This window comes from Argentina silus (genome assembly GCF_951799395.1).
Source record: "Argentina silus genome assembly, chromosome: 13".
NCBI lineage: Eukaryota > Metazoa > Chordata > Actinopteri > Argentiniformes > Argentinidae > Argentina > Argentina silus.
Genome location: NC_139667.1, coordinates 10,038,382 through 10,051,900, shown reverse-complemented (window position 1 = coordinate 10,051,900; position 13,519 = coordinate 10,038,382). Strand labels below are relative to the sequence as shown.

At 42.4% G+C, this 13,519-nt stretch overlaps 3 protein-coding genes across 10 annotated transcripts; 2 read left to right on the top strand and 1 right to left on the bottom strand.

Moving 5' to 3' along the window:
* Window positions 1–3,122: 3,122 nt before the first annotated feature.
* On the bottom strand, window positions 3,123–7,077 carry rsrp1 (arginine/serine-rich protein 1). 8 transcript variants are annotated; one of them, XR_014554589.1, is made up of 7 exons: window positions 6,835–7,077; window positions 5,888–6,473; window positions 5,308–5,513; window positions 5,118–5,147; window positions 4,582–4,678; window positions 3,608–4,254; window positions 3,433–3,501 (listed from the first exon to the last, which is right to left on the bottom strand). XR_014554589.1 is itself a non-coding variant. In XM_083684136.1 (5 exons), exons 2-5 carry the CDS (start codon window positions 6,471–6,473, stop codon window positions 3,316–3,318), a joined length of 1,059 nt encoding a protein of 352 aa, XP_083540262.1. In that variant the 5' UTR covers window positions 6,835–7,076; the 3' UTR covers window positions 3,123–3,315. The 8 variants fall into 8 exon arrangements, 1 of the variants encoding a protein (XP_083540262.1); XR_014554590.1 differs by having other exon boundaries at window positions 3,608–4,226; XR_014554586.1 differs by having other exon boundaries at window positions 4,582–5,147.
* Window positions 7,078–7,557: 480 nt separating this feature from the next.
* On the top strand, window positions 7,558–9,558 carry mgst3b (microsomal glutathione S-transferase 3b). Its single transcript, XM_083683174.1, has 4 exons — window positions 7,558–7,775; window positions 7,933–8,055; window positions 8,550–8,622; window positions 9,141–9,558. The coding sequence occupies exons 1-4, from the start codon at window positions 7,650–7,652 to the stop codon at window positions 9,239–9,241; spliced, it is 423 nt and encodes a 140-aa protein (XP_083539300.1). The 5' UTR covers window positions 7,558–7,649; the 3' UTR covers window positions 9,242–9,558.
* Window positions 9,559–10,138: 580 nt separating this feature from the next.
* tmem50a (transmembrane protein 50A) lies at window positions 10,139–13,492 on the top strand. Its single transcript, XM_083683123.1, has 7 exons — window positions 10,139–10,231; window positions 11,163–11,276; window positions 11,394–11,506; window positions 11,604–11,671; window positions 12,097–12,189; window positions 12,471–12,531; window positions 12,658–13,492. The coding sequence occupies exons 2-7, from the start codon at window positions 11,175–11,177 to the stop codon at window positions 12,701–12,703; spliced, it is 483 nt and encodes a 160-aa protein (XP_083539249.1). The 5' UTR covers window positions 10,139–10,231; window positions 11,163–11,174; the 3' UTR covers window positions 12,704–13,492.
* The last annotated feature ends 27 nt before the right edge of the window (window positions 13,493–13,519 follow it).

Below are 13,519 nucleotides of genomic sequence, written 5' to 3'. Positions count from 1 at the left end.
CATTTCTCAAGCAGATTTATAGGTCTTCCACTTGGACTGCTGTGTGTGTGATCAGGGTGGGGGGCGCTTTGTGAGCGTGAGAAGGAAACACTCATTTACCTTAAGGGTAAAGCATGTTTATCAGTAGTACCAGCAGAAGAATGTGTTAGTGTAGGTGCACGCGAAGATAAAAACCAACAATTAAGCAATTCAATTTAATCGTTATCGCCCACATCTCTGTTAAGCCAACTTGCCCCAGGCCGTATGACATGAGCAGGAGAGGCTTGTGACCTAAGAAGAGATGAAAGACAAGTCAACAGATTCCCACAGATGCTATCTTCTTCACCCATCCCCCTTGCCCTGTCCTCTCCACTTCTGTATCAGAGCGCCCTCTACGGGCCAGCAGGAGAAGCTCTCCTGCTCCTTACGATGTGGGGGTCCTCCAAAAACATGCTGAATGGAACTGGATCCTGGTCCTAATTTGAATCAGACATCTCTGTAATGTTTCATCTGCATTAATGAATGTGTTGTGAATAAGCCTTATGGGGTATGGTAATAAGATGGGGTGGGGGTGCCTTCAAAGGCTAGCGTGCAAGGAAACAGTGACACAAGTTGTTTATGATTTCCTGATATACAGTAAGGGAGGGAGGGGGGGGGGGTAAACAAAATCATATCTTTGATATTTGACTCTACAGCAGAGATTTACTAGGAGATCTGGATGGGTTTCTTCTCAGGTAAAGGTTGCGTTTATTTACTTTTCTCTGATTCGCCGGAGGATGTTGGCTGGAGATTACATCAACACAATAAATACTTGAATAGTATCGGTTGGCTGCCTCCAATAGTGAGCTCCTATTTCACACTTATGTTGGTGATTTATGTCTCCTACCTTTTTCAGACTAAATCTGCTGGGTTTGTGTTACTAGACTGCTGCATAGCCAAACACAAGCCTCCTTGGCATTTGTGTATTGGCAGTTATCCTTAGTGGTCCTAAGTGGGTAACACCATTAGGCCTTTCCTCCCCCTGCCTGTTCACTATGGGGTCTTTCCACCACCAGTGATGTGCTCAATGAGCTGGCAGTGACCCACAGGGCTACTGTTTCATGTGCTCCCATCAAAAGGACCACATGAAAGGGCTCCTCATCCAGTACAATAAGAAGAGAATGTGATAGGTTAGCCAAATGGCTGTTGTTGGAAGTTGTCGTCTCTTTGGAGATTGATTGGATAAGAGAGAGTATAAATTGGAAACCTCTTAAACAGTGATAGATACCTTTATTGTTAGAAACCTTAAAACGGTCCAGGGCCAGGCCGTCTTTGAATGAAAATCTAATTCATGTGATGAACCCAAATAGATGCTTGGTATCCATGGCATTAGGAGAGAAAATTAAACATCAAATAAAGTTTGCCTCCGAGGGGCGACTTGTAGCATTTTTCTCAAGCCAATCTGAAAAGGCGTTCTGTGCCCCGCACACAATGGAAGCCTTTATGCGCTGCTATAAACACAACGGGTTTTTTCTCCGCTTAAGATGTGTCAAGAGTCTTTTGTGTTATTGCCAGAATGTTCCCCATTTAGAGACTGCAGCTCCCTTGTGGCCAAATCACACCAGCCGAGGAGGGAGAGGGAGGCGCTCTCATGCCGTGTGGAGGCAGCAGGAGAGAGAGAATATCAGGCCTGAGGTGTGACTGATTACATTAGTCCTGCCTCGACGCTTGCTAGTGATGCAGTAATGAATGCTTATGAAAGTAATGATATAAGAAAATCATTGTGCAGCAGAAACCCCGCTAGACAGACATGGATGACAAGACAAACCTGTCTATCTTTCGCTCCCTTACCTGAAATAACAAAAGGGTGATTGTGCTTTGTATGAGTCTATGCTAACTTCAAAGTAACAGCAGTTAGTAATGCATTGTTTTGATGAGGTAGTAATAAAAGGTGTATAAGCCAGTTATTACCACAGGTACTGCAGTTATTACCCTCACTGTCTCTCCATGTACACTCTAGGCTCTCCTCTCTCATAAAGGTGTGCCACTCTTAGATCAACTGTTCATATTTGCATTTCATGGAGACATGAAGACTGCTAAGGTAAGGTGTGATGTAACAAGCATGAGACAGGGATATCAGATTTAACTGACTCCCCTGAACGTTGCATATCACTACCTAAGGCGATTAATCAGTGAATTTTAATCACATGCCAAGATCTTGTCAAAATAAAGGCCAATTCATTTGTTTACTGGGTCTCTCCAGTAAGAAGCATACAGCTGAAGAAAAGTAGCTGACTTTCTCGCCAGTTACACAGCATAAATGCATTTTGGGGTTATATCAGGTAACTCAGGAAAGAACATGTTCAAAGAAGCGCAGTCATGTGTTAGCAGAAATTTGGCACTCAACTAAGTTTTCTATCCCTCAACAGAGGTGGTTGTCAGTGCACCTGCCAAAGCCCCACATTCACAAGCACTGTTCTGAGTGTGGCTGTGACTTCTGGAAGGATGTATGTATGCAAGTTTATTATGCTGTGAAATCTGAGTCTGGGATCTTAGTAAATCACTAATTAAAACCACTGAACATGAGGTGACCTTGTTGCTTCACTGTGGAGGGGCTGCAGGTCGCTTATCTAACAAGTGGTTAAGAGATTTCTCAAACATTGAAGGCATGGGGTATACAATCTGGTAGAATTGCACAACAAAGCACAACTCATGACACGAAATAGCCAGTCTCCCAATTTGTCAATTGACTTGGCATTAACCATTTCTCCAATTTCACAACACACATACTATCAGTTGTTTTGAAAGGTGGGGTTCAACCAGTATTCATAAGTCACTCATTCATCTGTTATTTAGAAGGATCAGGATGTTCTTCTCTCATTCTTCTATGGTGCAACCCTGACACTATGTGGTCCTCATGTGCAGTGCAGTTATGTACATCTGCATACTACTGCTACTGCCAAGTACTGAAGGACACCTACAATATATTTCTGTAATACATGTCAAATGCTACATGCTGCCAGTCCTTGATGCAGCCAGTCTATGAGTATTTGTACATGCAAGGACTTATCTCCTAAAAACATGTGATTAGTTATCCCTTTATTACTAGGGATTCACTGAGGACAGTCAAGACAATGGACACAAGGCATTTATTTTGAAGAAATCTCTTTATTGAATCTCTAAATAGCACTAGACACCACAAATAATGAAATCCCACCTGAATGACATCTTCTGTTCTTCCCACTTAATATCTGAAAGAAAACATCTACCATGAAATCAGACGGCCCCAATTCCCCCCCCCCCCCCCCTGTACACGTTATTTACAGTATTGACAGTGTTCCATGTACTCTGCCCACACTAGCGTGATGTGGTAAGTGAGCGCTTGGAAGAGGTGTGAGAGAGGGAGGTCTGAGTCACTTTTCTGACCGGGACCCAGTGGCCGTACGGCCTTCTGCTTGACGTAAAGCTCTCCACTCCGGCTGTTACATAACTCTCTGCACTGGTGGAGGGAACAAAAACAGACGTTGGCTTGGCCACCGAGTTCTGTGTGAGGAAATTAAAGAACACATTAGGAGAAACCAATACAACTCAAGAAACGAGCATGTTCACGACACAATTTTCTCACTTGGGGGGGGGGGGCGGCACTTACGTGAATCGTGAATGAGATGGTTTTCCTCTTGGGGGACGTCTTTGGGCTCAGGGCATCCTCAGGCTCCAGCACATCATCCTGCTGCAGAGAAACAAGACAAAGACGCTCATTTAGAATGGAGTACAACACCACAGATCAGCTGAGCTGAAACAGTCTGTAGAGCATATGCCAGGCTCTCTCTAGTCTGACTCAAGCACAACTATCAATACATTGGTCCTGTATCGGCATCGTTGCTATGTATCTGCAGCCTTTCATTTTCTACAAAGCTTAAAAAAAACAAAAAAACTGTAGTTCTCCATGCACACTTGCTTCACTGTGATGTCAAAAGCTGGACATCTAACCCATTACATGAGTGCTACAAGGTTAGATCTAGAAACATAACAAAAAACAAATGTAACCCAAAATAGAAAGAAAAAGATCCCTTCTCTGTCTGAGTGGCATGATGTAGACGCAGTTTTCCAAACCCCATCCAGCACACGGCTTGTGTACCAACTTATCTTTGGCATACGGACGGAGGGAGGGGAGTTCTTCGTCTGTTTTAAGTTCTCTTGTCAGGGGGACACAGTCACTATAACGCAGTCCCAACGCCTGCGCTTCTTCAGCGAGTCGGAGGAAGACTCTGCTAAATAACAACGTACCCGTTTCAACTGGAAGCAAACAAACAATTCAAGAGTTTCTAAAATGGCTTGTTATGTGGAGTGTACAGTTTGTATGTATGAGTGTCACAGATGGAATACAGTATGTTGTACTTGGAACTATTAGTGAATTTGATCTACATTCACATTCAATGTGAGCAAGTAGCATAACTGATGAAGTGGGGTACTATGATTTGAATAGAAATAATAAAAGACAAACTCAGTAAGAGAATTTAGATTGTAGGCTTGTAGAGTAAAACAATCCATTCTGTCAAATGTCTAGCTACTGTTACTTGACTTGTATTGGCATTGTGAGCATGACAACATTCATTAGACAACCTTTCACGCAAACGCATTGGCGTCACCCGTGTCACATGACTGCGTTCTTATTCTCCTAATCCGAGGGGCCGAGGAGTGAAGACCACTGTCATGTGATCTACAAAAACAGGGATAAATACAAACAGAGCATGTGTGTTGCCTCAGGGGTGTGAGGGGGACAGAAAAGCAAATTGACAGAATCAGAGTCCTACACCAGAGACTCAACATGGCCTAGGTAGTGTGGTTGTGGTGTGAGCCTTATTACTAGATGTCTATTCATAGGCTTAACTATTGTGCTACATGAACTGCTTGATAAATTAACCCTACATGTACATTAAAATACAGAAAAGTATAACCGTAGTAGGATGTGGTCTCAATCAAATCAAAAGGTGATTTCATAGCTATATAATTTGAAAAATATACTCTATATACTTTTATACTGTCAAACCATACTCGCAAATGTCAAGTGCACTTTTTGGTCTACAATTACTTCATTTTCAATTACCTATTCCTGTGCATAGTAAACTACATCTTAGGTGATGAACCCAAACATCTACCTGAAATTGTGCCGATATCTTCTTCTGCATCTGAAATGTGATCCGGTTAGAATATGACAACTTTCAGTTCATTTTGGCCCGTATAATGAACAATTCCACCCATGACACCTATCCCTCCTAACAGTGATGCCTTCAACCCTGACACTGGTTGATATGTTCAACGTGTTCCAGTTTTTCTGTGGAAACCCACCTGTGTTGGACTCTTTTGAGGGACTGGCTCTGGTCTCACCCATTCCTCTGACTCAGACTCTGGTTCTGGTGTGGCAAGCCTCCTTTTCACTGGCAGCTCCTCCCTCTCCCCAAGGATTGCCTTTACACTCTCAGGAAGTTCCAGTTGGTCCACTCTCAGAGCCCGGGTGGCATTGGCTTTCGCAGTCCTGAGGAGTTCCCTCTTTTCTGGGGAGAGGAGAGAATAAGAAATATTCACATTAATTATGTTTCATTCTGAATCAGAAGAAATGTTACAATATTGAGAAACAATATATAGGCAGTAATCACTACACTGGGTTCACATTGCCAAAATAATACCCCTCACCACCACTGGCAACTGTTAGTGCCCATCACCCAAAACAACAAATGGTTTGCACCACGGACAAAGTCAATAAAACTGTGTTCTGCTCTGAAAAAGTTAGGTCTTCCGGCTGCGTCCGAGAAAAGTTTGACTCCGGAATCAATTCTGTTTAATAAAAGCCTCAATATTTAACTGCCCAGAAGTCTCTTCTCCTTTTTCTGGACTCCCTAGCATTAGCATCCCCTATGGTGAGCCTTACCATCTCTGCTCTGGCTGACGACTGAGCGTCTTGAAGTTCTGGATCTGCTTCTGTCGGTCTCGTGTCTTCTGGAAGGAGATCTGGAGATCCTGCACCGGCCCACCACACCTCTACGGACCCTCCTCTGGCTAACCGACCTGGAGCGGGACCTGTGGCCTCTGCGTTGCGTCGACTTGTCTGGGGACGGGGAGGGGCTGTAGGAGCGAGAGCGGGCCCGGTAGTGGCCTGGGGGAGAGCGGTGGCCATTTCTGTGCCGGTGTTGGCGGCAGCAGCGGGAACGGGAGGAGGCTCTGTGGCAGCGAGGGTGTGATCGGGATCTGGGGTGTTTACGAGAGGAGCCGCCGCCGCTGCTGCTGGACGAGGTGGAGGATGAGGACCTGTGGCGTTCCCTGCGGACCTCACGTCTCTGGGCTCTGCGAAAGGAGCCTGAGGAGTGGCTACTGCTGTGGTGGCTGCTCCTAGAGCGAGAGCGGGAAGGGGGAGAGGCAGAGTTGGATATGTTATCCTGGTCAAAGATCAGGGTAATTCCCTCACTCAGACGGGTATGGGCCATTTGGACGGGTGAATCGTTTCCTTCAGTCTTCATCTGTGGGGAACAAACACAATATGATTACCAGTCAGTTATGGACTATGGCCTTTCCCTGGCCAGCATAACAGGATTAGGCCGGCAGTTCTGGTGTTGCACAACAAAGTTTCGCTGAGCCCTCGCAACAGGCCTGAATTACGCAACCGACCAAGTGCGGCCTACTGGAAATTTCCAGACCAGAGTATCCCGAACAGCTCACTGTTAAAACAACTCCATCGATTTGTTTGTACGTAATTTGTCTAGCCACACTCTGTCATTGTAACGCATCTGTTTCTCCTTATGCGATAGCCATAATAGCTACATTGCAAAACAAAATATATCTACATTGTAAACTTTACAACCGCTCTGCTCAGCTACTTACCCTTAGCTTTGGTGGCTAGCTAAAGTTTCGGTTTTCAACGTCCGTCAAGCCGCGCTGTGGTGGAATAACAGTCGGATTTTTCGTAAGAGAACGTTTTTTTTAAACAAAGTATATCAATGTTAATGTCAAAATGTTAATTCAAAAGGAAGAAAATGCCTGGAAATGTTGTTTTTTTTATAGAGAGAGAGAGACAAATACAAAGAGTCGTGACCGCTGGCTGGCTTGCTCTGAGGAAAATGTCAGCTCTCCTTGCGTGGTTTAACCGTCGTCACTACGGACAGTTTCCACCCCAGTCACAACATCCTCCTCCCTCAGGACAGTCAGCCTGGCGTAGGCGCTGCGCAGAAGTGCAGATATCCACATCATCGTGTTTGTCAATGCTCAATGAACGACCAGCCCAGATGATTTGTAAATCGGTTCCAGATTCAGACAGACGCGAATTTAAATCAGTCGTGAAAACATGGCGTGTATAAACCAATGGAATAAACAGTAAATAAAATGCCAATATGTGTGTTACATATTTTGTTTGTGTTTCTTTACTTTTTACCGGAGCATTGTGATCGGCTGGATTTATGGGTGTATCGCGAGAATGCAACTGGATTTGTGGGTGTATCACAAGAATGCAACTGGATGTGTAGGTGTATCGCGAGAATGCAACTGGATTAGTGGGTGGATCGCGAGAATACATATACGCAACAACTTCTATTTCCGTTTCAACCTCTACTTATCCTAACATTACACAATCGGTGGAACACGAAACACCTCGGTAGACGTGCAGACACTCAGTCGAACCAGTAAAAGTAAATTGCAGGCAAATGGAGATTCTAGAGGTGTTGCCACCAAGCTTTGGATATGTTATATTAACTTACCTCTATAGCTGGATCATGTTGTCTTACCTCGGGATCCAGGTTGGCTCTGCCAGAAAGAAATATGATGTCAAGGTAAGTAGCCACCTCTTGGCTTTGAGCTCTGGAGGCTTAACTGTGGACTCAACTGTTCTGGTCTAGTTATACAGTCACATATAGAGTTATAGAGGAGCCTTGTATATGAATATGCATGTTCCAGATTTGCTCACTGTGTTTCTCCTCTACTCTCCAGTATCCCACCATGTACAGCGACAAGCACCAGGTGTTTAACTGCATCCAGAGGGCCCACCAGAACACCCTGGAGGTGTATCCTCAGTGGCTGGTGTTCCAGACCATCGCTGCTCTGGTCTATCCCGTATGTATTCATCAACAGCCTGGCACATTACATTATTATCACACACACACACACACACACACACACACACACACACTCAAGCAGACATACACACACCGTCACTTGATTTAATGGTAGCTATTACTTTTTACGATTGACTTATAACCACTCTACCCCTTGTGGTTCAAAGGTGCCTGCCATTCAGAATTCCTCTAAATTATATTTGAAAAGGCAATATTCACAACATTTTTGAATTGCCTCAACCTCACTCACAATTTACATGTATGCTATGTTACCTCTTTAGCAAGACCAACATCTGATAAGGGCAGACATGTTTGAGTGGTTAGTTATTGGCTCATGCCAACATACCAATCAAGGCCACACCCAACACACTCTGACAGTGATTCAGCATCTTCTCCAATGGACAGACAACTGAGTGTGTTTCTCTTTCACACCACTCCCAATGTGTTGTCCCCTGTCCTCTTCCCTAACCACCCCTCCCTCTTATCTCTCAGACTGCTGCCGCTGTGCTGGGGGCCATCTGGGTGACCAGTCGGTTCTCCTACGCCTGGGGTTACTACACCGGAGGTAAGACCTTCTCCCATAACGACAGTGACAGTAACTAAATGGCTGAGATGTAGAGATTGTGCATAATGCACTGTATAATAACATATCTTCTGATATGACTCTTGAGTCAGATCTCTTTAATCATTAACTAAATGGGCACAGGGCATTAGAGTAAAAGGTTAAACTTCCCAGGCTCTCCTCAGAGTAGCATGCTTTTAGTACTGCAAGGTTATTCAACGTCAATGTGTTTGATCATTGGCAATTTTGATTTTACACACACAAAGGAATGTTTGGAAATGTAATTGTGTGATATGCTACAGTATGTATGAACGTTTACATAAGCTATGCAGATGTACCTTAAGGAAATGTTGTATGAGAATATTTGTCTAAGTACTTAATATGCACGATTTAAAGTGCGGAAATTCAGTCAAGTTTACATAGAGCAGAATGGTAACAGTTCATAATTGGAAGATTCACACTTAGTTTGGTATGAGTGATATCTGTCATTTAGAGTATTGTGTATTTCTTTGCTCCCCCAGATCCATCCAAGAGGATGCATGGTGTATATGGGTACATTGGGTATCTTGGAGTCATCTTTCTCTCCATCTCAGTGGCTTTGCAGTTGCTCGGGGTATTTTAGTCAGCTGATTTCAGTTCCCTAGTTGCACTCTTTTCTGAAGATATGGCATGTGCCTTTTATTCAAACAATCACTATAATTTATAGCAACTGCACAATATGAAATATTCTGTTTAATTTCTCTTATCTTACAAATGTAAAAAAACAACTATCAGATGTATTGTAACACAATTTTGATTTGTTATGTTACTGAGGACCACTGTCTAGTGTCTGGATTGTGTGTGTGTTGTTGTTAGATCATGTTCAGGCATTTGTTTTAAACTTCTGTTCTATGTAACTGACCACTTTGTAATATGTAATAAAGACAATTTTGGACTGACTAAGAATGAACCTTCTTCAATGTTTAGATTTAGTTTTGTTAGCTGACGTTGGAATGGATTTATCATGCTATAAGACTAGTGTGTATAAGACACCATGCTATAAGACTAGTGTGTATTTCTCTGTTAATTCCAGAGACTGGACATTCCATTGAGTAGAGAGATGTAGGAGAAGAAAGAGAGAGCATGTCATAAGACAGGCACATGATCTCTCATGTGACCTAAAACAAAATAGTAACAATCTTACATTTATGGGTAAAATATACCACCAACATTCTGCAATACATGACAAATGTGCATCTTTATTCATTGAGTGTTACATTGTACACTCACTGAACACTTTATTAGGAACACCTGTAGTGTTGCTTCATGACTGCGGTGTGTGACCCCCTTACCGCTGCTGCTGAACACGAGATGAATAGCTGAATAGTGTACACGTAGGCCTATGCATAGTCGCTTGGATAAGGCATCTTAAGAAATCTATTTAAGGTCTTATTGGGGGAACAACTTGTTTGGTTGAAGTTGTGTGCAGCAGACCTACTAAATGCGCAACTGCTTCTGGCACGCTGAGTTTAATGGGTGTGGATCTAGTGCGCATGTGCAGGGCAGAGCTGTCTCGGAAGCGGAGTGGTGAACAGAGTCTGGAGGGGTCCAACACCAAAACCTACAAGTCAAGGTAATGTCAAGGCTGATTATAAAGTGACAACATCACTGATCATGTTTGATTTTAATTGGTGTCTAGCTCATATTATTGTCATTCGAATAGATGTATGTTTTGCGTTGGGGCCGCAATACGAATCAACCTCAAGGAAGGGCTTTTTGCTAGCCAAAATCCATGAACAATGGGCTATGATAAACCGACAGTGCGATAGCGCAGAACAAAGTTATTGGGGTAGTATTCAGCCACCCTTCTCACATTTGTCATTTATTGTCATGATTAAATGCTTTGATGTTAATTTTCTTTGAAAACTGCGTGAGCGATGGTAGTTGATTCTTTGTGTACAAGGGATTTTGTTGAAGAGCACTGAAACGGCACTATGTTTGCGCAGTCCGCCTCAACTTTACACAATCTGGATGGGGGTAAATGGGTCACAGAGACTTAGGCAATTGCATCTTGAGCATTAGAAGGTTAGTGCTACTGAGTAGCAATGACTGCAATGGTTATCATCGTTGTAGATGCTCAAAACAATTGTTTCTTGTGTCGCAATGCAATTTTTTATTTAATTGTAAAACCCTTTTGGTGAGTCTGAGTTGATACCAATACTAGATAGTTAGTCTATATTATGTCGGGTTGATATTTTAACCAAGGAATGTAATATGTCTTGACTTGAACCAGGAAGTTCAGTATGCATCTCATTACTTTACTGGAAGGATTAGGTGCCTGGCAACCCTCTTTTATGACTGGTCTAATCTCTATCCCACATCTAAACATTCAGAATTTAGAATGTTTCAATGGGTTGGTTGAAATGATGTCATATCCATTCATTTCTAATCATGTTGCTTCCACCCTATACATTCACAGTAATCAGCTACCATGCAAGGGCATGTCCATTCCATTCCTAGGATTCTAATCTTCTAACCCTGCTCCTGTTTCCTGAACGTTGCAGCTCAGAGCCATCATGTCAGGGTTTCTGGATGGAATCCGGTGCGGAGACTGCGAGTGCAATGTGGACTGGGGCGAGAAAAGAAACACCATTGCATCCATAGCTGCCGGAGTACTGGTGTGTACCATTACATTTGACAGTATCATGAAGAGGGACTTCATATTTAGCTGAAACCTAAATAGAAAACTTCAAACTCTTGTACATGAATTCAAACGCTTCTCCTTGTTCTTGCAGTTTTTCACTGGTTGGTGGATCATCATTGATGCAGCTGTCATATATCCAAATGAGGCCATCTTCCATCACGCCTATCACGCTTGTGGGGTCATCGCTACAGTCGCTTTCCTCATGTAAGGCCCAACCTGTTATTGGTGTGTCCCCAGTAGCAGTAGTTCTGAGAGTTCTTTCTCTAACTTCTCTCGCTTTTTTTTTTTTTTACCTCTCTAGGATAAATGCTGTCTCAAATGGCCAAGTGAGAGGGGACAGCTACAGTGAAGGTTGTATTGGACAGACGGGTATGTGTTTGACGATCAATCTAAGAAACTAAAAAGAGGGTTAAGACATGCCATTTGCCCATTGTTCCTTTGGCAAAACAACATTGTCATCAAATTCAGCTCTATACAGCTCTGAGCAGTGTTGCTTTTTTTGGTGTGGTTTATGCAAATGGACAAAGATGTTTTGACCCCATCACTGGTAACCTGATATACCTAATTCTCTGTTTAATACATTTTTGTGGCAAGTTACAAGTTTCGGCAGGGTTTACTGTTGTTGTTACAATACACCCACACACACACACACACACACACACACACACACACAGAAAGAGAAATACATACACACACACACACACACACACACACACACACACACACACACACACACACACACAGAGGAGCTACAGACCCTATATTGTAACACCCTTCTCTATCATGTCCTGCAGGAGCTCGCGTGTGGCTCTTCATTGGGTTCATGCTGGCGTTCGGCTCCCTCATTGCCTCCATGTGGATCCTGTTTGGAGGCTTTGTAGTGCCCCGTAAGTCCTCAGGCTTATCCAGCATGGTTTCATACGCTGTAATACACTGACACTCAGCAACGTTGAGAAACACGTTTCAGGAGGATTAAGATTCAGTATAATGTTTGGTTTTCTAGTCTTATTGTAATGTATACACTAAGTTGATGTCACATGCTTGGAGTATGTCTAATAAGCACATAGCACATATCCTAGTTAGATATGAGTTTCTGTATATGCTGTGCATGTGCTGTATTCATTGTTTTGTTGTGTTATGAAATCCATATCGTCATTTCTTTTCACAGACAAGGCTATTGTGTATCCTGGTATTGCAGTTTTCTTCCAAAATGCTTTCATTTTCTTTGGGTAAGTATAGAGACTTCATGTTGGCATTCTCCTTGTATTATTACAGTCAACCCATGTTTGTACTGTATATTTTGAAATCACAACCATTTAATATCTTATCTCTAATGGTTTACCTCTCTTCTCCAGTGGCTTGGTGTTTAAGTTTGGACGCACTGAGGACTTGTGGCAATAGTACATCTGTCAACTGTTATACTATCTGTTCATGTATGGGACAATAGTGAACTGTCAAAACACTACCTTCTTTCAAGCGTTACAAAATATTCACTTTATATTATGACATTTGTTTTCTTTTGTTTTTCTAGCTTTTAGATTAACATGTGTTTAATTTATAAATAGGTTGTTTCTTGCTGTACAAAAGCAAATTTCTCAATATAATAAGCACAATTTGCTATTTCTCATCTCAATGCAATATTATTTTCTTTTAAATTCTTATAAATGGGATCCATACATGATTTAAAACCTTGCATTGTGGAAACCTTACAAACAGACTGTTCCGAATGTTTTACCATACCCACATGTACACTCCTGATAAAATACGTTTTAAGATGTTTTGCTTTCTCTGTTGAGGGAAATGTAACTACAAACAGAGGAGAGAAACAAGACAAAAATCTTTGGGAGAGGTGGTCTTTGATTATACTGTAAGTTTTTTTTCTTACATTTACTGAGAAGAATGTAACCATGAAGTATGCAATTTGTTTTTCTATTTTTCCTGAAATACCATGTTTTTGTGCAGTCATACAATTTTAAGGTTGAAGGTTCTAAAATCAAGCTGTTATTCTGGTGTGGGGTTAGTTTAAGTGAGACCATATGAGGAGTTGTATTGCTCTAGAGGTTTCAAAGCACTTACAACCATGTCTTTACTTTGAGTATGTATTTGACTGCAATGCTTATACATTTACTTAACCAAACCATGAGGTCACTTTTGGCAACCATGGCAGCATTAAACAGAAAATGTACAATACACAGGAGTTTGACGCATTTTTATTTA